General features: G+C 39.6%; 1 protein-coding gene across 7 annotated transcripts; it reads right to left on the bottom strand.

Annotated features, from left to right (window-relative positions):
- Positions 1 to 1,073: 1,073 nt before the first annotated feature.
- On the bottom strand, positions 1,074 to 24,782 carry TBC1D31 (TBC1 domain family member 31). Of its 7 annotated transcripts, none has more exons than XM_038129730.1 (22): positions 24,380 to 24,782; positions 21,886 to 22,032; positions 21,207 to 21,322; positions 19,170 to 19,348; positions 16,704 to 16,855; positions 16,116 to 16,275; positions 15,678 to 15,878; positions 14,323 to 14,499; positions 13,452 to 13,531; positions 13,202 to 13,348; positions 12,782 to 12,915; positions 11,636 to 11,769; positions 10,885 to 11,064; positions 9,719 to 9,951; positions 8,967 to 9,116; positions 7,650 to 7,785; positions 6,721 to 6,795; positions 4,815 to 4,955; positions 3,787 to 3,981; positions 3,227 to 3,377; positions 2,110 to 2,226; positions 1,074 to 1,427 (listed from the first exon to the last, which is right to left on the bottom strand). In XM_038129730.1, the coding sequence occupies exons 1-22, from the start codon at positions 24,454 to 24,456 to the stop codon at positions 1,291 to 1,293; spliced, it is 3,219 nt and encodes a 1,072-aa protein (XP_037985658.1). In that variant the 5' UTR covers positions 24,457 to 24,782; the 3' UTR covers positions 1,074 to 1,290. The 7 variants fall into 7 exon arrangements, with proteins under 7 accessions (XP_037985658.1, XP_037985659.1, XP_037985662.1 ...); XM_038129731.1 differs by having other exon boundaries at positions 3,227 to 3,374; XM_038129734.1 differs by lacking the exon at positions 24,380 to 24,782 and adding an exon at positions 22,931 to 24,343.
- Between the last annotated feature and the right edge of the window lie 2 nt (positions 24,783 to 24,784).

The following is a 24,784-nucleotide window of genomic DNA, read 5'->3' as shown; positions in this document are numbered from 1 at the left end:
GGCGGTTCCCGCTCAAGGGTCTGTCTCTGCCTGCCGGTACTGGGCCCGCGTTTGTGCACATTTCCAGCTTTACTGCTTTTACAAACCATGAGTGCATACACACGTAGCCCATGGTGCAGGCCAAAACCTCAGTGGGTTTATTATTTCCCTTTAAATATAGAAATAATTTTATGTAAACACCAAGAGAATCATCAGAAAAAGACAAATTTTCTCATCAACTCCCTCTGCCTCCGAGATGATCCTGGCTTGTTGCATTTTTCTCCCTTTGAAAAGGAATGATGCCTCTTCTCCACACTCTGCTGAGGGCTGCAGTGAGATTTCTATGGATCCTGGTTGCTGCTAATGTGACTCTTTCTACTTCCAGATGCAGAGATGTTAAGGCAAGGATAAACCAAGTGCCTTTGTGCTTTTAGGTTTTCATGTAATTTAACAAGAAGCAGAGAGGCTGTTCCCTGCCCCAGGTGACAAAAAGCTGCTGGTTGGAGGTATCATCCTGTGTCTGCCCGGTGCCTCAGCCCCCAGGGCCAGCACGAGCAGTTCTGCTCCCATACTGCTGCCCCAAAGAGCATCAGCAAAACCCCAGGGGAAGCAGAACAAATTAAGATCCCAGTCCTCGTATTTTCACAGGGCCAAGTCTACCCTGGTATCAGCACTGTGTGTAGCAATTATGGATGCTTTACTTTAATTTACTTTGCCCCATTCCTTTTTACTGTAACACCACATAATGTTCTTGACTTGGGTCAAAAGCATCAGCCATCAGCACCACAAGCACTATGAAGAGCAAGGTATTTGTTTAGATCCTCTCTCCCATTCTTTCTCATGAAATGAACTTGCTAATATGTGTAACAACTACATGCATCTCCAGCAGCAGGTGCTCCACACCCTCTCTGGGCCTTGGTTTCAATGTTTGGCTCTCGGTGGAAAGGATTTTCTCTGATTACAAATTTCCCTGCTGCAACTTGTAAAATCCACTTCCACATTGCTGACAAAACCAACATTTTAACAGTGGTTTGCTTCTTCAAGTCAGGGCAGCCACCAGAAAAAAATGAAGTATACAAATACTGCACATTCAGTAACTTAATGGTAAAAAATGAGTTTATTTTAGAAGTAAAAAATAACTCGAAGATTACAAACATAAGACATATTTTCTAGCTAGGATTTTATTCTTATATAAAAATATCTCCAAAAGCCTTTAATTAGTCTATGATCCATCCTGAATCACACTATACATATTTAGCTTTTCACTGATTAATAATTTGAAAGTGCAGCTAAGGTCCAGAGCAAATCACCTCAAGGTGACCACGTTGTGGCTGGGGAATGAGCTGGAGGGTGCCTGGCTCGGGCCCGTGAGGTGAGCCTTCGTCGGAGCCGCCGGACTTCTGCCATCAGCTCGCGCTCCTGGCGTGCCAGTTCTGCTCGCCTCCTGTCTAAAGACAACGAAGAGCAAGAAACTCAACACTGCAACTAGTGGTTTTCCATAAACTCTACAGATACCTGTTGGAAAACAGACATCTCTGGCAGAGAAATGCTGGTTTTTAGTACCACTGGATGTGAGGCAGCCCTCAGACTGAAGAGCAAGTTCTCGGAAAGCAGTGCCTCTGCTGGCTACCAGGTCAGATGCTAATGGGGGCTACAGCAGGTCCAGAGGTCCCCATTGCCTGCGGACTTTTGTACATAAGGTGCATTGGAATTTAAACTGCTTTCACTGCCAGAGTAGCTAGGACAGGCCAGAGGAAATTTGACTTATTCTTGACTGTAACTCCCAGTCAGATTTTGATGAAAGACAGCTCTACAGCCTCTCAACATTCCCAAATCATAAACAGCTATGAAGACAGGAAAAGCATGGGCAAGATGACCAGGTCAGAATGCAACTAAACTAGGCTGAGGTTTACGAGGACCACTCTCATAACGTGACACACTTCAGGCACTTCTTACCTGCGCCGTCCCTGGGAGCAAAGACATTTTCTGCAGGTGTGAAAGAGAACACAACAATAAACTGGTTTACTACCCACTAAACACCTACACAACTAATGGCTCAATCACACAGCTGGGTGTTACAGCAATGCTCTGAAACTAAATGTGAAAGAGACTCCTAACTTAAAAACTTACTGTGTGGTGATGATGCTAATGTAGACAAATCACTGAGACAGATGTTTCCAGACCCTGGCACCTGCTGGACTTCTACCCCTCTCTCTGTACACCTGGCCCTTAAATCGCGCAGTCTCTCTGTGGGAAATGGAAAGAAGGGTTCTTTGTAAATTAAAAAAAAATTGAAATTTCGAGTGAATTTTTCTAGCTGGAGGTAAAACAGTTTTTCTCTAGGAAGCAAAGCTAGAACAATCACCCACTCCAGTTAATGGCAAGTACAATTTGCTAAGAATTAGAGGTCAATGTTTCTACTCTTCAGGTCAAAGCTATGCATCACAGCATTTCATCTTAAGGAATTAAAGATCTGTAATTTCATTAATTTCTTAAAATTCCCTTCAAGAAATTACAGCTCTTTAAGAAATTACACGTGCTGTTTCTTCCTATATAATTAATCTTCTGACAAATAGGCCACTAAGATCATATGGAATATGGCTACTCATGCTTGTAGTTTTAGGAGCCACCCATTTTAATTATGCACAGTTGCAAAATACTCCATACTAAGACATTAGGTAAATAAGGACAAAGGCTGAAAAAGTTTGCCCAAAGCAATACTAATCACCTAACCCTAATATTAATAATTTATTTTATGTAAGCCTTGGAAGCATGGGGGGGGTAGGAGAAATACCTGCAAAAACACACAAATGCAACACTTGAGAAGGACGTACTGACCAATTCTGGAAGCACATAAATGTTTTGAGGTTTGTTTGTTTGTTTATCTTTTAAGAAACACTTGGAAAAAGCACGTATTGGTATAATACTGTATGTCACAGGACAACATTATTTGACAGAAACTTTCTGATGGATGCAATTTTACAATTGTTTTAAGATGATCTGGACTTGTGCTCAGACCAAAAATGCCATTTATATTGCTGCATTTGATAGGTATCAAACTGAGATTTCTTTCTAAGTCTGGCCTTGGAAAACAGATACATATGTTTCATAAAAGAATATTGCCAAAAAGCACTTATGGAGTGCTTAGTAAAGGAGTTTATCCCCAGTATTGGACAGTTCGTTTGTATTCGGTCGTTGAATGCTTCATGCCAACATCCACACAGAACTGTGTTATCTACATGCTCACCAAAACAGCCATCTTCCCGCTGCAGCTTCTCAGCCAATTCTAACTCATCATTCATTTTGTCATCAAAGAACTGCTTCCTGTGCCCATCTGCAGCAGCAGCCGCCTTCTGCTCTTCCTCCAGTTGGGCTTTATTCTGTACAGCATCTTCCTGCTGTGCAAGAGAGATATTAAATGTCTTCAACAGATGTGTTGCAAGGAAAAAGCAACAAACAGAACCATCTGGATTATTACAGATTACACTTCACCCTAAAATCAAAATATGGTAGTCAGCTGTGTGAAGGTTTCATTTTAAAAAATGTCTCATTCAAACATCTGGAGGAAGGTAAAAGTCTTGGGTCAGAAAATAAAAATGAGAGGAACTTACAGAAATAGGAATATGCTTTCCTAAGGCTAAAACATTCTTACCAATTCACTCTTGTGCTTCCAGAAACTCCCAGTCGAAACAGAAAAGGAGAATTCTAACAGAACATTTCTCTAATACATTTCAGCTTTCTGCACCCCCTATTATAGGCGGTTACATTTTTGCCAGGTCCACTTAGAAAAAGAAATTATGCAAATACCTTTTTTTCTTCTGTCTCCCTCATGGCCTTCAGCAGTTCAGCTTCTTTCACCCTGTTGTCATGCAGGAGCTTGACAATCTCTCTGTAGCGCTTCTCCCGGTCCTGGTCATTGCGCCTGAGTCTCCGCTGCGGCTGCAGCCTCCCGCTGGTGTCAGTGTGCTTCTGCTCAGCTCTGGCTAGATTTTCTTCAGCCACCTAACGAAACACCTTTCTTACCAGAAATTCAGTCTATTCCAACTGCACAGCCTTACCTACAGACCAGGCAGACAAACTGAGGTGTTCTCCAGGATCCCTGTCAGATGTCCCTGCTAGAGCCACTAGCTGCACTAACAGGTGCAACTGACATAAGATTGATACCTGAATGCCAATACTTTCACCCACATCCATCTGCTTCCAAAAATCAAATGCTGTTTACAAAAATTCAGACCCATATGTTTATTTCTAGACAATACACAAATGCAGATGCCAAGCATATGGGCAGTGGGATAGCTGCAACTATTTTTCCAACTGTGCAGTTACAAGTTCTGAGCTTGAAAATCTGAGCAGTTCCTAATGTCAAGTGAGACACATTCATTACTGCGATCTAGAAGACAGCTTCTACAGCTGAATTTCCTGCCAAGTACTACCAACTGAAATCTTCTTTGAGGCTATCTTTTATTTTGTTATGGTTACAAACAAAACATGTTCCTTATCAGGAGGATGACTTGTTTTGAAAAAGCACTTTTGAGTCTTACATGCTTTCTAAGTTTTGAGAAGTAAAAAAATAAAAGCTAATATTTCTGGCAGGTCCAGAGAATTTCAATATTATACAGCTGTTTGGACACTTCAGTCAGATTTTTGGAAATCTCAAAACTTTAAACATAGAATCTTAATCTATTAATATAGGTATCTAGAAATTAGATTTCTTTAGAAAATATTTCCATATGAACTTGAACTAGTTAATTACAGTCAAAATACTATTAACCAGTAGTACTTGTATAGGTTAGCATATTGACTCCCCAGAACATATATTTAAGATCCAATCTTACTGTATGAGCTTTCTGTATTTCTTCTTTATCTATTTCTATCAATCTCCGAACACGCTGATCTTCCAGATCCACCTTTCTTTGATGGGCTTCTACCTCTTCTTTCATTTCCTTTGTAACTGCCTCTTGGTCTTTGATTAGATGCTGCCAAGCACACAAAAACTATTGTTGCTAAGCTACTAGCTCACATTGGTAATTCCATCTCTTTAACATTTATTAAAATTTCATTTAACTAGTATTTGAATATATCCACACATCTCATCCCACTACATATCATAACTGTCCAAAAAAGTCATAGACCCTGCTGTTTTATTCACTTGGAATTAGATGAAGCATGAGTCATAACAGTGGCCTGAGTCATGACAAGGGGTGTAATTCCATTCTCCAGATTACTGTGGAGAATAAAAGCGGAATTCCAACCTAAATGAACTAGAGTCATCATGAAAATATTCTGCAATTTATGGCAAATTTTAGCCAAAACCCCAAAATGTTTAGTAACTATAAAGTGTGTTTCATGGCACTGGGATTTGTAATAAACACATCTACAGCTTGAACGCAGAGATGATCTGCTGAAGTAGTACAACCCAGCAGCAGACCTAGAAACAGGATTTTAGCTTTCCACCTTTTCTTCACATTCACCAGGGCACATCTACACAATCTTCTGCAAAAGTTAAAACCCCTTCCCCGGCCTGTAGAAATCTACTGAGCAACTGAGGCAAAGTCAACATCCTTTGAAGCTGGAGTAGGGACCCTCGCTGACAGCAGCGAAACAGTGCAAGGAAAGCCTGTCTGCAGAGACTCTTGTGGGCAAACAGAGATCCTCAGCTAGTTAAATAATTGCTACCTTTCTAGCCTAGAGAGGATGATCACTGTAGAATTAGTTCCTTAGAGAGCTGACTTTACATGTACTAGAATACAAATGAGCTTAGCCTGGTTTGTGTAATGTGGCCACAATACAGTTGGCCGTGTATGGAATTAATAAATGCAAACAGAAATTTAGCCCAGTCATGCTCAGTATGGATTATAACAAGCTTATGACCAAAAGCTTTAAAAAACCCAAAAATTAAACTGATACGTTTCAAAATGAGGGTCAGAAAGCTGGATGTCTACTTCTCCTTTATTCTACTGGATCTACACATACTCAAGATGGGTACATGTAGCTTTGATTTCTAAACACTTAACTAAGAATTTTCAATCAAAATTAACATTTCTAAAGCCTTCCACTGGCATCCGTGCTTTGCAGTAATTTATAATAATTATTTATAATAGTTAACCAAAATTTAACTTCAAACAGAATTACTGATTAAAGCCATTTATTACTGAATAGCCATATTTCTGAATAAATCAGTCATTTCAGAAAGGAACTGCACATTCCTGATGAACCATCCACTCCTTTTTGCTTAATGATGTTGCTGGCAACTAGACATTTTTTCATCACCTACATCAATCTGCTATACTGTTCTCTCCAAAAAATGCAGATATGTCTGGATATCACAGATGAAAAGGTAGGAGTTTCTGGATGAGGAACACATTGTCACACACTTATTTCTTATTTACATGTTCCTCACTTCCATCAAGCAGCTGAGCCCATAACTAAACCCTGTAGCAACCAAATGATACCTCAGCAGAGGAGAAGAATACAATGGGGAGGATATGACTATTTTCACCCCAAACTCCCCAAGATAACAGTGAATTGTGTTAATGCTTTTATCAACACAATTCACTGTTCACAATTCACTTTTATCAACACAGGATTTACTCTAAAAAAATTGTTAAAGAGAAAAAATAGAAAAATACCAGGCCCCCGTTTCTCCTCACAAGGTGTGGTTGCATGAACACAATCAAATCCAAGAACTTCAAATGAACAACCATTAAATATTTGTATTTAGTATAGTTCCCTGGTAATTACCTGTTCAAGAAGCTTTTTCTGTGATTCAGGTTCTATATCTTGGACAGCATTTGTTTCCTGCTGTCTCATAGATGCCTTATGGAGAAGAGAAACACATGAAAATGCAGTAAAGAAATTTTTCTGCTTTAAAAAAACATTATGAAAAAGAATGTCCAAACTCCCATGCCCCTAAGTACGGGTTAGTTTTCTGTCACATGAAGAATGGAAAATACTGCATAACAAAAGCACAGGGCAAGGTGGAGAAGAAGCATAGAAGAGTTTTGCATCCAGCCAAACTATGTTAGGGAAATACCAGTCTTGAACTAATGTTAAAAACCTGGCACATGCAGCTCTGGATCGAGAAAGGAGTCTCTGAAGCCAGAATGCTGTGGAGGACAGGAGGCAGAAGGGAAAGCAGCTGCTTCACACCTGGCAGAACCTGTGCTGAGCTGGAGCTAAGGAGTGTTACAGTGCCCTGACTGCAGAAACAGCAACCCAGCCGCACTGTGCTCTGCAAAGAGTGCTGCTGAGACACAAGGAATAGCCCTGAAAGGCTCAGTATGTGCCCATGAGCTGCAAAACCTTCCATTCGCAGCACCAGTCTCATGGCACAATGCATGCCATGGTGCCTGGGTTAGTGATTCGGAAGCAGAGCCAGGCCTGGCCAGAGGCCACTGTGGAGCCTCTCAGTCAATGGCAGAGTTAATTTGCAATCTGGACATACAGCCCACAGACAGCTGAGAATTCACTAGTCCTTTAAGGAGCTCATTACATTTTTGAACACTGCCACTGTTAATGCATTTACCACTTGAAGCAGTCCACCTCATGCTAAATACACCTCTGGGCTCAGAAATCACAGTATATTAACTCAAATTTTAGTTATGCCTTTTTCCCTTGTTTATTTTCCCTATTAAACCTTGCAGAAAAGAATTGCTTGAGCAATACTCAACCTTTCTTGCAGTTTCATCATCGAGACATTTCAGTTCCATTTGAAGCTGATCTTGCTGGTAGTTCAGAAAACGCCTTCTTGAAGCATCTAAAAGTTGCAGTTCCTTTACTTTCAGTTCTCTTTTCACCACAGCAAGCCTTCAAGGCCAAAATAAACAGAAATAAACAAATAACAGAAATAATACTGTATATGTGAAAGGTCAGTACCAAAGAGCACAAACACAATGCAGTTAGCCATTAATTACTATGAGCTCATCTCTAGCTTAACAAAGCTTAGGATGGCTGCTTTCTTTCCTGTAAAATGTCCAGTTTTCATTTATGAGACAAAATTAAATTCACAGACACACATCTTCTAATAGCAATAGCTCCAGTTAAGCTTTGAAGTCCTGTGTCCTGTTTCTGCGCCACTTTAATAAGTACTAGTTTAATGTTGCAAGGATCCAAAACTGGAACCTACTCCTTAGAATAACTTCCAGTGTCCTGGGACCTCTTGCTGCACAAAATTAGTCCCAACTTTATTTGGTAAATATCAAACACTTTCAAGGAACAAAACCACAAACTCAAGGATTAGTTTGTAAATAAAGGCTTGCTGTCCTCCTTACAGAAAACAAACAACAACTCTGTAGGTTACAGAGGTTTAGGAGATGTGCTCAAAAATGTGGTGGTTAGGGACACGGTTTAGTGGTGAACTTGGCAGTGCTGGGTTAACCGTTAGACTTGATGATCTTAAAGGTAATTTCCAACTTAAATGATTCCATGATTACCTCTAGCTCATCTAAGAAATTATGGAGATGTTGAAATTCTCTTAAACCTTCACAACTGCAAAATATACAAACTTACAGTTCAGCTTCATTATGATCAGAACTCTTTGCTTATAAAATGATACACAAAGCAGTTGTTTTTCTAGGTCCACTGGAAATCCAAGACTGTGCACAGTCACTGATCCTATAAGCGACTCTTATATCTGCAGTGTGGGTCTGCCCACAAGGCAAGTCTGAAGTCTCAGTGTGCAGACACACAGCAGTTGACTGTTTAAGAGACTTTCCAATTCGAAGGAAACAGAAAAATGGCTGGGAGCTGAGACAAGAATATGAAGTGACTTGACCTCTAATCTGCTGTATTCCCTCCAGGGAGTAATAGCTGAGGTAGTAATACAACCCAGATCACTTAATTCCCACACCAAAATATGACCCACCAGACCACAGTTATCCCACATTACAATTTATACAAATTAGTGGTTATTTCTCCTTTACTCATGGTTAAAAATGTAATAGCAGGTTACAGTAGTCAGACCCCTAATGCTCCCTATATTCTAATACCTCTGCCTTTGTTCTGCCAACTTCTCTTCTTCCAGTAGGATTTTTTGTCTCTGTTCTTCAGCTTCTTGAAGTAATTTCTGCTTTCGATACCAGGCTTCATCTTCTGCTTTCCGTTCCTGTGCTTTGGCTTCTGATTCATGTGCTAATTGTCTACATGGAGGGAGGACACATGTTAATCATTCAAATCAAATATCAAGAAATTACTTGTTTACTTTGAAATTGATGGCAGTGCTAGCAAAGAACTGCTGAAATGACGTGAAAGAATATGGCATCCCCTTCACAGTGACAAAGTACATGAGGAAGAGCTACCATACTGACTGTTAGAGACAACAGGCCATTACAGATGAGTGCAGGTATTTTCTTCCTCACATTCTTAACAAAAACTGGTTTCTAAGGGTGTCTTGGCATCATGGTACCCACTGATTTCAACAGCAAGCTAAGAACTGGCCCTTCAAAACTTGGCCCCCACAAGGTCAACAGAGGTTTAGGCTCTGGCTATGAGCTTCCAAGTTCAGTGACTTGTAGCCCAATATATTCTGCTAATTAGAAAATATTTTTTATTTAAGATAAGACTAATGATTTAATGTAAAAACATGTCAAACCAAGTAACTCTCAACTTTTAGCAGCTATTTCAAGTCCTTTCCCTGAATTTTCTTATCTCTCTTCTCAAGACTATACATTATAACATACAAAGGCAATTATGTCCACCTGTCCTTCCCAGTCTGAGACTGTCTTCAATTTCTCATTAATACCTCTCTCGCAAGTATTCAATTTCATCCTCTCTGATCTTCTCCCATTTCTGAGCTTGATAATTCACAATGAACACGGGATATTTATTAAACACAGGGTACTGTCCTTTTGGAAGTGGTGTGAAGTCATCAAGCATATGCTGTGGATGGATATCCAGAGGTGTAGCCTCCATAAGATGATAGGCTTCCTTAATCACAACATTAATGTCCACGTTGTTACGATGATGAAAGAAATACTGTAAGAGACACGCTGCCATTTACATTCTGCACAAGATTATGCACTTTTATGTATTTTTACACAAATATATATTTATTTTAATACACATATTTGGGAATTATCATGAAAAATAGCAAGATATACATTTTAGCAGTTAATTTTAAACAGTTTTTAAGGTTTTCCCTACCAATTCATAAAACATCACCAGCTCAAGTGACTTGAGCCAAACTTTTCCAAGTTCAAGTGTGAGAAAGGATACTGTGGTTCTTTTCCATCTCTTCAAATGGCAGCTGTGTAAGGGATTTGGGAAGCTGGGTGTCAATTTAGAATGTCCAACAGTGATTCCTACCACTGGATAAACCTGCCTTGACTTTCAGTGTTCAGCCATGAAGCTCAGAAGTTTCTCCTCTTGCAGGACTATTCTTCCTGTCAAAGATCTTATCTACCAAGAAAATCTCTAAATGGTCATTATTAAACATAGCAATAATGTTATCTGCTTGATGTCAGTCAAACTGACTGCTCATAAGCACATTTGGCACACCATGGAGCATTAAACATAAGGAAATGTTTTAATTTAGCTTTAGAGAACATCCAATAATACTGCCTAATTTTGAAAATCTGACAAGAGGATAATAAAACAACATCACAGAATTACTGTGTATTGTCTCCAGAGGCAGAAGTCCATACCACATCCTCAAAAAAGAGACAGAATTATTTTGTGCTTGATGAACTACTGAAATTTTAAAAATGGCCTTTAGGCACATTAGAAAGCTTATGAAAGCTTTTAAAATTCTCCTTGCATAAAACTGCTCAATGTTTTACTCATTTATTGTGTATTTGTCAAGTACTAGATATTAATTTGGAAATGGATCTCCTTGTAACCTGTCTAACAACAGATACAATGTTTTATACATCTTTTCCACATGACTGACTTAGATATGAAAATTTTTACCTCAAAATCTGCTGCTTGATTACAGTGGAGCAAGGCAGCTCTGGAACATATAACATAGGCAACGACGATCATTAGAAAGTATGAAGGATGGTTGGAGAAAATATTGTCGAAGGCTTTCAGCCATTCTTCTCTTGTTAGAACCTCAGATAACAGTGTTTCTAGGAGAGGCCAAGCATAAACCTAAATTATGTGGGAAAATTGACAAAATAATCCATTAGTACAATTTTACCATTCCCTTTAAAGAAACAATGTGATTTTTCTTGCCTTAAACCAAGATCTACTATTATGAAAAAGGAAATAAACAGAACATTTCAAGATAAGTTTCACCACCTACTCTAAACATTCAAAGTTAATCTGGGGTGATTACAAATACATTTCTTATTTCACTGGATGTCTAAATGTTTTGTTTAGATTTGTGAAGCTAAAATCATCCCTAATGATAAACAGGGATTAGAAAATTAATTAATCACACTTATGTCCATGTTAAAAAAAGGTACATTTATAATTTGATGAGTAGATTTTTAAGCAATGTGGACTTGAAAGCAAAGAACTTCTAAAGAACTAAAGCAGCATACATATCATCATGGACAAGGAAAAACAGGAAATCAATGATATATTCTTTACACTCCCACATAATTCACTGTTATTTAATGAAAACTCCTCCAAACCAGAAATAAATCAAAATAAAAGACCAGCACATTATCATTCACTGCAGCATATTTTTGTATACAAAAGCTGTCTAGACTATTACCTGTGAAGTCACATTGTATTTTATTAAATGCTGAAGTAGTTCTTTGTCATGATGTGCCAAAACATTTTCCATTATACCAAGGACATTAATTGGAGGATTGGGAAAGTACTCAAACCAGTGTTGACAAAAATTAACTGAAAGAGAACAAGAAGCTGAACATAATCCACTGTAATCCAGAGCAAAAGACTCTTAATAACCTTGAAGTTGGGTTATCAAACTGATGCATTTAAGATGTTGTTTCGGGCTGCAAAACCTATTTAAGATACTCCCATCTCTTCTCTTTCCAAGTATTCCCAAACCATTCCCACAGTACACTGCTCCTCCAGCTGCACTGGCATGAGTTTTTGTGTCAGTACGCTGTGAACCAGACTGAAGAACTGATCTGGCTCAAATACAAAGTGAAAAAAAAAAAAATCTGTGAGCTGTGGGACTAAGGCATGGGAGACAGATGGGAATACTTAAATCAGTGTTTCTGTCTCACAAAACTACAGCCTGGATCAAGTAATTTTTAACGTACTAAGAATAATTTCTGTAAACTTGGATACTTATTCACCAACAGCATGTTGTTGCAAAGTGGGTATGTATGCTTGGCAGCACGTATCTTCTGTAGACTTAGCAGCAGCTGCAACAACTAATTTAAGTGTAAAGCACTTTAATTTAGAATCTTTCTTCAGAAGACTGCCACAGCCAGTGTTCAGACAAATGTCTAGTTTTGAGTTACCACATGCTCAAGACAACTGAACAGAGTTTAGTTGAGAGAGATCATTCAAACCTTGAAAGAGATCATTCCCTGTTGGCTGGGAGCAGTGACAGGTGGGGTGGGTGGCTGCGACTACTTTTCCCATGTCTCAGAGACTTAATTATTATGATGTAATTACACTAGATACATTTGGGTTTGCAAATGCTAGAAACATTTCAATTAGACTTTACAAACACTGTTAAAACTGCTAACTTTTTGCTAGAAACACTGCAAAAGGAAGTCTCATATTTTGAGGTTTTTGTTTTAAGCTCTATATTAATTACTGGTAACACCATGGTGACCTGTAAATAAGGAAATACCTTATTCATTTCAGCAGGAAAAGCTCTTTTGCTTTGGAAAGCTTAAACATGTCGAAGCATATCTGAGTTTTTAAAATCATTGCTTACCTACTACTGTAGCAACAACTTCAAAGCAGATCAGCTGGTTGTTCTGGAATAATTTTACAAATGGGAATGCTAGCAAAGGTATGTAAGGTGTCTCAGCAAAGATAGCAGACCAGTGAGCCAGAGCTGACAAGGTCCTGTACACAGAGGCAAACAAAAAAAAAGTTGTGTGGGAAACATTGATCCAAAACCAAACAAAAATATAGCATGTATTTTACAACCACAACATAGAAACTTCATGAACTTCAGTATTGTGAACTTCAAGACAGATGCAGGATTGTAGAGTTACCAAAACAAAACTGCATGAGGGCCCTACTATGTCATTTAGAATTTTTCTTACAGCTGCTTCCAGTTATTGGATACATTTCAGATGACTATATGAAAATTAAAATCTGTAATATTTTAAATAAATACATATTTTACCTCTGTAGAACTCTCAGTAGTTTCCCACTTTTGATAGGATACTCTTTCTGAATATTTAAATATGCACTGTGGATTCCCCTATCTATCAGGCTACTGAATGCCAAGTGGTTTTCAGGAAGTTGTAATAAGGAACGCCAAACAAACATCCTGCAATTAAAATGCAGCCTTAGTCAAGGAAATTCTTTTTCATAGGCCAGTAAACACAAGCAATTTTATTTTGTGCAAGCATGAACATGCACACAAAAACCACCTGTACTTAGCTGGATATTCTCCAAATCCTTTCAATAAGGCCTGCAGACGTTTCTTGTTTAATCCACCTGGCAATTCATTCTACAAAACAGGAGATCAACAATAAATGTAACCATTTTCTCTTTCTTTGCACTCTAATCAATGACAGTGGCTAAATATTGAAGTTTATCACGTAGTGTCAAAGAAAAAAGTCAAACATATATTGCTGTCTGCTACATAGTCCTAGGAACTTCAACAACAACAAAAAGGTAACTCAATCATCATTTATTCTCTCCTGAACTCAAAGAACAGCTGCCATTGATTTCAGTCAGAAGCAGTTCAGACCCAAAGTGACTGAACTATGTACAATTAAATGATGGATATTGCAAACCATAAAGAATACATAACAAATAGATCATATGGTGACACATAAACAGGAATATATATATATATATCGATATATTTACACACATAAAAGGCACAAGATAAAGACAGAGAGAGAAAATGGCACTGTGATGACAGAGGGGAATAAATGTAACAGTAATTAATCTTCTAAATAATGAAGAAAAAAAGGAAATGGATTCTAGGCAGACATTTTAGATGTGCCAGTTGGCTTTCTGCAGGGAAGCAGATCAGATCTAGCAAATACCAAATGTGTCACAAGTTGCTTGAACAACTGCAGAGGTACCCCCGACTGGCGGCAGCTCTGGCTGTGTCATATACTGTAGGAGTATAGGCTAAATAGAAGAAAAAATGGTACTAAAATTTCCTTAATCCCTGCTCTGCTCAAGTATCCAAGTGCTTCAGTGCCTGAATTTATTTTTTTAAAGCAAATGGCAATGAAATATAAACACTGCAGACTGAAGGACAAAATATTTGCAATTTCTTCCTACCTCTTTATTTTCAAGTGATGTATTTGCTTGCAGTTTTAGCAATCTGCTTTGAATTTTGCTTTGTTTGGATTTCCATGGTCCCTTTGACCTTTCTGAAGTCACTTTTGTGATCAGTTTATTTGCCTCTGATGTGTACTTGGGCCCATCTTCGACAACTTTGAACGTGAATGGTGGAGGCTAGTATTAAGTGCAAATACCTTGGTTAAAATCTTGTAAGACAGATTACACAGAAATATAATCTGTTGTTTATTTTATATGCCACATTTTTTGAGTTTGATGGCCATAAAAAGAAGACGAGAAACACATTTATACTATAAATAAACAGATATAGATTGTATACTCCTGGAAAAGGATGTCCACAAATAAAACTGCTCTAACTATGGGAAGGTTTATGTAGCTTCCAAGCTAACTCAAACATCATGTTATTTCCTTGCTTAGCAAACAGTAAAAATATAATTGAGATACTATAGATGTGTATCATGTACTGTTCAGGTTATTTACTTTAGTGTGTTTCTCAATGTCATTAAAATATTTTGCATTTCTATAGCACCAGTTAAAAGAATACAGAAGACCTTTACAAACTTTAATTAGTCTTCAGTGTCAGGCAGGTATTAATTAATTCAATGCTGGAGATTGTGAAAGCAAGTGACAAAGTGGATATCCCAGTTCTTGTCAAACCGTCAGCAAAAGTGCAAATGGAATGTGTGTGACATCTTTACACATCCTTCCTCAGCTCCAGCTCCATCATTATCCAGAGCTGGTTACTGTTTACTTCAAAGACATGGTGATTAAAGATATATGGAATTCTGTATTTAGAAACCTGACTCCCATTAATAAATTAATGTAATAAAATAAGAACTGGTATTTAGAATGTTTGTTATTTAGGAAGGATTAGGAGTGTATGATTGTGCCATAAATGATGGGTGCTGGTATCCAATAACACAGTAAGAAGAACAAAATCACAGTAACAAAAACACCATTCGTGCCCACAGTTTAAGAGAGCATCAGTTGCAAAATATTTCCTGTAGGAAATGGAACAGAAGAGGCGCAATTATTCTGTTTCCATCTCCTCCAAAACACCATTACAAAAAGAAATGGATGCACACAAATTACTATATAAAGAAATACCATCTCCCCCTTCCAACACTGGTAACATGGTGATATATATACCTTAAAACCACCAAGTTACCTGACAAGCTGGAGGAACTATGAAGGAAACTGTACAAATCACTTTTTCTTCATTTGTATTGTTAAATATGGCACCTCTGCAAACTACTGCTGATGCAAAACATATGCAGACAAATATCATCTTTAAGAGGACTTACTGCTGTTTTAAGAAATGTAAAATACTCTACCTTATTTCCCTCTTGAGTCAAAGCTTGGACACTGTATAAGTTAAGGCTTCCATTTTCCATTACTGAGGCAATATACCGTCCATTTGGGCTAATCACAGCTGTACTAATTCCCTCTTCAGGACTCCCAATGTCAAAAAGAAGTTTGCACGTTTCTATATTGATAAATCTCATAATATTATCTTGACTTAACACTCCAAGGACCTAAAAGTTAAAAGGATTCATCCATTAATACTACCAATGTAAAACAAAGTGGAATACCTGGAATACCCAATTCAGCAATGATATTACATGAAGCTAAAGGAGCAAAGATTCAGCACAGTAACTTGCCTTTCGTATCGTATACCCCTATACCCCCAGGGCCCCCCAAAAGCCCTCCAAGTATAGGTGCTGAATCCACTACCCAAATACTCCTGTCTTAAGCTTTATGAAAAATCTGACCTGATTGGAGCCCCCATCAAAACTGTCAGGGAGGAATTCCAGGTGACGGACAGCTCGCACTTTCTCTGGCATCTGGATTATTTTTATCAACCGCTTTAATTCCAAACACCATAAGTGAAGATGATTTGATTTCCCACCAGCTGCCAAAGTCTGACCATCCCTGGATCACAGGGAAAGCTTCCATCAGCATACTATAATTTAAATTAGTGTTAGCTAAAAAGAGAGATTGTTCATTTTGTTCTATGCCCGCAAATCGCTTTTGAATCAGCCATTATTCCTGTGATACTCTCCTGAAAAAACAAAATAACTCCTAAATAATAAAATTTGCTTTAGTAAAAGGTAGGATATTATCCTTAAAGGATATTAGAAAATAAAGTTTAAACTTTATTTTAGTGGCCACTAAAAATTAACTTACTTCAACTGTTATGGGACTATAATAAAAACTGCTACTGATCCTTGCAGAGTTCAAAAGCTTATCATAGTAGATAACTCAGTACTTCCACAAAGTATTACAAATAAAGAAAGAGAACCTGTTTAAAACCATAATTTTTATAGTCTGCCTTTAGAATGTTTAAAATAGCAATTTACCTGGTAACAGCAAACACCTTATAAAATAATACAGAACCTTCTACAGGAGCTGATAACTGGTATTTACAGTGAAGAGTATCGAATTCCCATGCAAAAACAGAATTATCTTTGAAACAGCTGAGAATGGTGTTACTCAATGGAAGAAAAAAAACCTGGAAGAATATGGAAAAGAAAAAAAAAATGGGATGTTGTCAAGGAAGTACATTTTAAATTACCAAAGTGCATGGCAAAATAAAACATGGCAGGTGTGGCTATTACTGTGGCAGCCTAGAGAAGAGTAGGTGTGCTCTTCTTGCACTGGTTAAAATGTGTTGCACCCTTTGCTAAGCCATGTTAACTCACTGAAGTAACTGTTAAATTTTATCTGTCTTGTTTTTATGACTGTTAAACTTTATTGTTTCAGATGAGCGCAGTGAGGGCGCAATATAAACGCTGGGGACATCACTGGCTGAGATTAAGTCAGCACTACAAAGTTCGTAGTTTTGGTCTGAATGATCTCTTGGGGCCTTGAAAATCTGGAAATATGGATATGTGGGCTGGGTTTCATCTTAGTAACTGAAAATTGGACATTCAGGCCAAAGAGTCACTTGAAAGTGAGCAAAAGTAACCTGTGGGGAAAAGAGTCATCTCAGCTACCAGAATCATTTATCTTCAGACCGACTGAGCTGTCTGTGCTGCTTCAGGATCCCTGAGGAAGACTAGACAAAGAACTGAGAGCAGATGAATTTTGGTAAACTGGAGTACTGAACAGTTGCTAATTTTCTGCTTGGCCATAGAAAAATACCACAGGATGGTCACAAGCAGCTGTTGAATAAACAGTGATGCTTTGGAAATGATCGTTGTAGATGTGGTGTATTCTCATCTGTCTCACCTGCTGTCTGTTCACTCTGCACCTCAGTCTCTATCTTTTTAAATTAGCTTTGCCCCATACCAACCTAACAGAAGGTGTATGTTGGAGTGCAACTGGGATAAAGAGGCATCAAAAAGCACACAAGATGGGTGTGACACTGCTACAGTGGCTCAGAGAGCAAGCAAGAATCCAGCTTTGCACACTGAGTGTCAGACCCGTAGTCTAATAATAAATCTGAACTTCAGTAAAGCATGCATTTCCCTGTATGTCTTAGACTGTGGAATGAGAACCATAATACCATTATTCTAAAGACAGGAAAATGAAATCTAGATTATTTGCATAATGTCCTATAGGAAATGGTAGCACCAAAGAGAGCAGGCTCCTGATTCCCAAATGTGATCAATTAATTCACTCATAATCTCTACTGTTTGGCTTTAAAAGTTGTTTTCATACTGCAACACCCTCATCCTACCAAATTCCAAGAGCCACTTACCAATAAGAAGTCCCTACACATAACCTACACAAAGAAAGAAAGCTAATGAGCACTAGAAAAATCTCCACTAGAGAAATGCCTCCATATTTGGAGGAAAGATCTTATAATTATTTTAGCAACGTGTGCTACACAACAGTTTTAATAAAACAAACAAACAAAAATTTATGGATGATCTTTCCCAGTAATTGCTAGGTGACTATTTTAAGCTGACAGAATTTCTGCCTGACCCAGAACTGGGTGAGGACACTCAAATGAATAGCCTTGTTCTCTGCAAAAGCAGCACGGCTTTTTAGTGGCCAGCCTGACGAGAAGCTTGGTTTGAAGTGGTGTTTGTCAGACTATTCACTTCAGGGCAGCATGTGTGCAAACCATGCTCAGGCACTGGGTCAGGACTTTCTGTAGTACTTAAACCAAAGTGTGACATTTGGTGGCGCAGGCAGACCTGTTTAAAATAGTGTGATGCTAAGGGAGACCTACTTAAACCATTCCCTGACACAAACATGTCATCCTTCTCATCCTGTGCTGTTCCAGTGTGTCTGTGCAGCAAACAGAACCAAAGAAACCACTAGGCTGAGAAGCAGTGATTTTTTTGCTGTGCTCCTTTTCAGCCTTGTTTGTTCCCACATTCAGTGCTTTGCATGCACAGACAGAAGAGCTTTAGAATAAGAAGCTGAATGAGGCAGGTGGTGGTGACTGTTTGAATTTACCATTATGACACCAAAACTGTTTTTTAACGACACCCTTAAATCCCACCACCACTCAGGTTGGAATCAATCTACACAGGTCCTCTGAGCCCACTCTAGGCTAATGCAAGGTCAACCTAGAAGATGGTTCCAACTTCCAAGTTAAATTGGGTTAGTCAAGGTCATGTCCAAGCAAACTTTGAGTATCTCTAAAGATGGAAGTTCCTTAAAAGTTCCCAGAAGATCTTTGCAACTACTGAGCCATTATTTCAGTGGTCTGGGTGATGTGATGGGATAAAAGTTAAGATGAGATGCCCAAAGATGATAAAAAAGATTCACCTGTATTTTAGAGAGTATTTACAAGTAATGTGATTTTAGTATGTGATGTTGTACCTACTGTGGTGTGCTTGTTCACCCTTTAGCAGTTGCTCTTTACTCACCTTTTGTATACCCACAGACTGACGAACATTCAGCTTTCTTATTCTTTGAAAGGTGTCCAAGTCCCACAGTTGAGCTGTATCAGTGGAAGTAGTGATGGCATACTTGCCTGAGCCATGGACAGAGATGGAAGACACGGAAGATTCATGGCCTCTCATCCAACTAACTAGCTCCTGGGTTCCTGCAGAAGTTGATGAAAAAGATATGAGAGTCATTCAAAGTGGAACAACTACTACTTTAGTCTTTATTGTCAACACTATGCTGTGAGAGACTTTTAAGCATAACTAGTATATAACCATTTGCCATCACAGCCCAAAACACAAGAAACAAAGGTATCAGTCTTCACATAGGTATTATACCTGAGAGTCACAACCTTCTCCTCGTCTCCAAATAACAGTTTACAAGTTATGCTCAGTTCTGCACAGAAAACCAACTTGCACAGACTTGATTCATTCAGCCTAAAAATCAATCTTTAAAAGCCATGAACAATGTGATCAGTTAAGTTCAGCATGCCTCATAGAATATCTGATGTGAACACCCACAGAAGCTGAGACTGAATGTTCTAGTTAGAATTCTGCACTTGTTTTTACTTGTGGACAGAATGTGTGAGTGATTACACAACTATTTACAGGTGCAAAGAAAAAAGGTTTAATGACAACGGGCTATGACTACAGACAGGCAGAGTCAGAAAGCAACAGCTCATTAATTCTTTTAGAACCTTAAACATTTTTATGCTGTGCACTGCATTCTAAGGAAATGGCTCCTCTGACTACAATGTCTCCCACTTGTGACTGCATGACCACTAATCTTCCCTCAGCAGCCAAACTGCATCGTGGCCATTACACTGTTTACATTGGGCGGTTTGCCTGGCAGCCCATGGAGTGGTTCCAGCTACTGCTGTGGCATCAAAGATAGGAAATGGCTATAAAGCAGCTCATAAAGACTAACAGTCAAACTTTCTGCTGTGCTTACAGACAATGGAGTGCTTAAAGCTATCATCACCTGAGAGGTGACATGGGATTAGAGAGCGTCTTCTAAAGAAGGGATGGAGCCCATCAGGTAAGAACTGTCTCATACCCCAAGGAACTGTACCAATTTAGGTGAGTACCACTCATATTTTAGAACATTCTTTAGTATGACTTGATATCTGGAAACAGCACCACATGAACATGCACTGCTCTCTGGAGTAATAAAGATTTCTCTAAGTGCATCCAAACATCTAAATTTGGTCTTGCTGTTGTTGAAAGGAAGAGAAAAAGTGCAGAGGATTTCAGACCTTAACTCTGACTCCTCCTCTATTTTGAGGAACATTGTGCTACATTAAAATCTTCACAGATAATCTCAAGCCCTAAAACTGTAGATGAGTGATTCCTACAGGTTTTAAAAATATTTAAATCCAGATAATAATTGGATGTAATGGAGACATTACAAATGCATTTTCTGATAGATAAAGAATAACTTATGAAGAATGAATTGTCACTGCCCTTCACCATTTAACTTCTAATCAAGACAGAGATACATAGCTGTAATGTCTATTTTAAATGTTGCTTTTCAATAAGGATATAGAATTACTTGAATACTCAGAAGTATTGACATTTCTTTTAGTGTAAATTATCATTTTGTTCAAATATTTTACTGTAAATATAGTCAAGAATTTGTTCAGTTGCAAACTAACATACTGTCAACTGGTTTTGGCTTTATTTTAATACAGTACCTCATTCTAAGTAAACATATAAAAAACTGCTTAAAAAAAAAGGTAACATACCTAACTACAATCCTGTGGTGGAGTTCAGTTAAACAAATGCCTGTGTGACTCAGTGAGAATAAAGAGCTTTGGCAAAGCAAAGGGTTCATTTAGGTTCATTTACCCAAGGACTACAACCAACATGGGCCCAAACTTTTCTTTTTAGACAAATTGCATGAAATACATAGTATAATTTCCATAAAACAAACTATAGAAAAATGTAAGATCAAAACTAAAATTCTATATGTTTTCATGCCAATACAGATAGCATTTAAGCCTTGAAACTTCTCCTTACCTGTATCAAAGCACTTAATGGAATAATCTGCCAAAGCCACAAGGAACTCTGTCTTTCTGCGAAGATTAAATGCCAAAGCAGTGCACGCCTGCATTGTTCTCTGAACAAGGTTGAACCTATTTAAAAATACACATTCTCATTGTGTTAGGAAACTTTGGTTCATTTAATGTCAAATGAAACAATAATTTAATTGGTTTTAATATATTTCACAGAGAGAAAAAAAACTCAGAAGAAGGGAGTAAGGAAATAGTATACAATTATAATAGATCTAAAAATCAGTGCTAGTACTTTAAAAACTCAGTTGTAAAATGCTGAAAGACTGGTTGATGTATTTGTGCAAATGAAAACACTTGTTCTAATCTACTGTAATTCGTGGCTCACTCATTGATCTGTATTGGCCCTAGAATAACTTCTGGTGGTAGCACTTAAGTTTTATGGCATTGCTGTTCTTTTTCCAGTTGCAAGCTTCTGATCTTTTTGAGCAGCTAAACTAATGAAATAACATTTAGGGAGCCTACAGGAGACACTGGGTTGAAGTTTCAGCCCTGAGCAAATGATTACCTATTTAAAACTATCTAGTTAAAACCTGACCTGTGGGATCCTGTCCAGGTAAGTTCCACACCCCTGAATGCTACAAATGTCTCAGACAATTAAAAAGTCTTGATAGAAATATTCTTACCTGTTCCCATTCAAGTCAAAAACATATATATTCCCTTGGCGGTCTCCAGCCAGGAGAGAATCCCCAGAACTGTCAAAAGCCACATTCAGAAAATGTACTGTCTTTGAATGGTACCCTTGGACACTGTGAATGATGTTCACTATAACTCTGTGAAGAAAGCCAGCAAAACAACCATGCTTAGAATCATTTTATTACCATTTAGAACTGCAAGACATAGGATTTAAATGTTTCTCTCTTATGATTTTACAATTCTGATTTTCCGTGTTCCATGAAAAATCTCCCATGAAACCCGTGTATTTCTAATATAAAAAGTATGCTACAAAGGAAGTAATTCACTGGGTTGGAAGGTGGGTAGGAGACATGTAAAGCAGATGGGGGAAATTCACCATTCACAGTCCTTTTGTGTGGTTCCTGGTTACCTGATTTCCATTATTAATGAATAACACTAATATATACTGATGTATCTGAAAGCCCAGTTAAACACTCAGCAAGGAACCTGGCTCATCATTCCCACTGCAAAGAAACCTTCTGGAAAACTGAGAAGCTGTGCATTACTGTAAGAAACCAGTCTGCTTAGATCTGGAAAATCTAAGGGAAATCAGTTTTAATATCACTTCTTTTCACAGTCTTCAAAAGTATTGGGAAAGCTTGGAAAAGAGAAGGCTCTGAGGTGACCTAATTGTGGCCTTCCAGTACCTGAAAGGAGCCTACAAGAAAGGTGGAGAAAGACTTTTTACAAAGGCCTGGAATGACAGGACAAGGATGAATGGCTTCAAACTGAAATGGAGTATTTTTACACTAGACTTTAGGAAAAAAACTCTTTACTGTGAGGGTGGTGAGACAAGCAGGCTCACTAGAGAAGTTCTGGATGCTCCATCCCTGGAAGTGCTCATGGCCAGGTTGGATGGTGCCCTGAGCAGCCTGGTCCAGTGGAAGGTGTCCAGGTCCCTGCCAGGGGGGTTGGAACTACATGATCTTTGAGGCCCCTTTCCACTCCAAACCATTCTACAATTCTATGAAGAAAGCCTTATTTATTACTATTCACCTGAGCTATTGTAGAACAAAAGTTTCCAGTTTGCCACTTCTATCCTTGTACAGTGCTGTCCACATAAACCAGAGCTAGATGCAGAAATGTGCAGAATAAGCTGTAAGAGCAAGGGTTTTCCAGGAAGCAGGACATCGAGATTTGGAAGATCTGCTATTCCTGGATTTATTGCCTAACACTGAACAAGCCAATCATTTTGTATTATCACTTAGATGTGAATTCACAGTTAAAAACTGTGCCAGATATTGGCAGGCTGATTAAAGACTGCAGAGCAGTTGCAGAATGCTCTGACCATGGTTATATGAGATGCTGATAGCTCTCTGAGACACAGAATATGCTACCCAGCACCTTCTCGGAGCTGTAGGGTTTGTTACAAAGTCTGAGTAAACACCAGAAGGTGGTCATATAGCTATGGTGCAGACTAGAGATAAAACTAATTGCACCTCACTGTTAAGCGCATTCTTTTTTTTCAATATAAGGGCCATAAAAGTGAAATTAGAAAGATAAAATATTTTAAAGTGTAATTGAAATCTAGTGATGTTTGTGTGGGATTATGACATTAAAGACCCTAACAAATGAAGTATGACTTCTCTTTCTAAAACCACCCTGAAACACAAGTATCTATCACTGCAGCTACAGCACCTCCCAAGACCTTTTCAACATCACTCTCTGCCTTTCAAAAGTTTCCCTGCAACCAAACTCAGCCAGGAGAACAGAGTTAGGAGTTCACGGGGCTGCATCTGGAGTCCCCCAGGACAGAGGCCCCCAAAGAAAGCAGCATTTGTGCTGCTGCTCTTCAGCTTAGACCAGGCAGCATTTACACAGCATACCACACTGCGACTGATCTCCTGGAATTCCCCCATGGCATTTTATTCAATACACCTAAACTAGGGTGAGTGCCCAGCCAAGCTGAGCATCCTGAGCGCGGGGGTTTCACAGCCTCCCTGGGCACCTGCTCCGCCTTCAAGAGCGCATCTCGTTAATCCGTGTCAGCGTCTCAAAGGCGGGTGCCAAGAGGATCGGTGCCAGACTCTTTTTGGTGGTGCCCGGCGACAGGATGAGGAGCAATGGCCTTAAACTAAAACGCGAAAGTTTCACCTCAACAGGAGGAAGAGCTTCACGCAGAGGATGGATGGCCGAGCACCCAGGCTGTCCAGGGAGGCCGTGGAGTGTCCCTCTCTGGAGACATTCCATGCCCACCTGGACGCGCTCCTCTGTAACCTGCTCCAGATGACCCTGCCTTGGCAGCGGCCTAGGACTGGATGATCTCCAGAGGCCCCTTCCAACCGCAGCGATTCGGGAACTCGATGGGAGCGTGCTCCTTTCGTTACCTAACCGAGAATCCCCGGGCTGCCCCTTCAACCACCATGCTCAGGTGGGCCCGGGCCGGCCCCGCCCCGTCCGCCCGCTCCTCTCGGGCAGCCGCTCCCCCCGCCCCGGCCCCGTTACCCCCGCGGTGCGGCCGCCCCCGCCCGGCGGGTCCAGATGGGCCCGCGCCGCCGCTCGCCCACATCGCAGCGCTCCATCCCCGCCCGGCGCCGCCGCTCCCGCGCCGCCCTCAGGGCTCCGCCCACGCTCCGCGCCGGGGGGCGCCGCTCGTGTGGTACAGCCCGCTCCCGCTTCACTAATGGGGAAGAGCAGGAAGGGTGGCGAGCGCTCCCCCCCAGATGTCGGAGAATGGAACCGCTCCTCGCGGGCTGCTGGGAGTTGTAGTTTCCCTCGCGGGCGTCGCGCGGCGACCTGGGAGGGGACGGAGAGCGGAGCGCGGCCAGCACTCCGTTTACAATGAAGTAAAAACGAGTGAATCGTTGCGTCCTCACAGGCAAGTGTGTTTATAACGCAGTGCAACAGGTC

The sequence above is a fragment of the Motacilla alba genome, chromosome 2, assembly GCF_015832195.1.
Source record: "Motacilla alba alba isolate MOTALB_02 chromosome 2, Motacilla_alba_V1.0_pri, whole genome shotgun sequence".
NCBI classification, from domain to species: Eukaryota; Metazoa; Chordata; class Aves; order Passeriformes; family Motacillidae; genus Motacilla; species Motacilla alba.
This window is presented reverse-complemented; position numbering and strand designations above follow the sequence as displayed.

Excerpts from the sequence above, each read along its gene's own strand:
- TBC1D31 (XM_038129730.1), bottom strand. The coding sequence starts at position 24,456 with ATGGAGCGCTGCGATGTGGGCGAGCGGCGGCGCGGGCCCATCTGGACC. Across the intron at positions 22,033-24,379 it reads GGGGCGGCCGCACCGCGGGG|AGTTATAGTGAACATCATTC; the intron begins GTAACGGGGCCG and ends CTTTCTTCACAG. Across the intron at positions 14,500-15,677 it reads TGACTCAAGAGGGAAATAAG|CCTCCACCATTCACGTTCAA; the intron begins GTAGAGTATTTT and ends ACTTAATACTAG.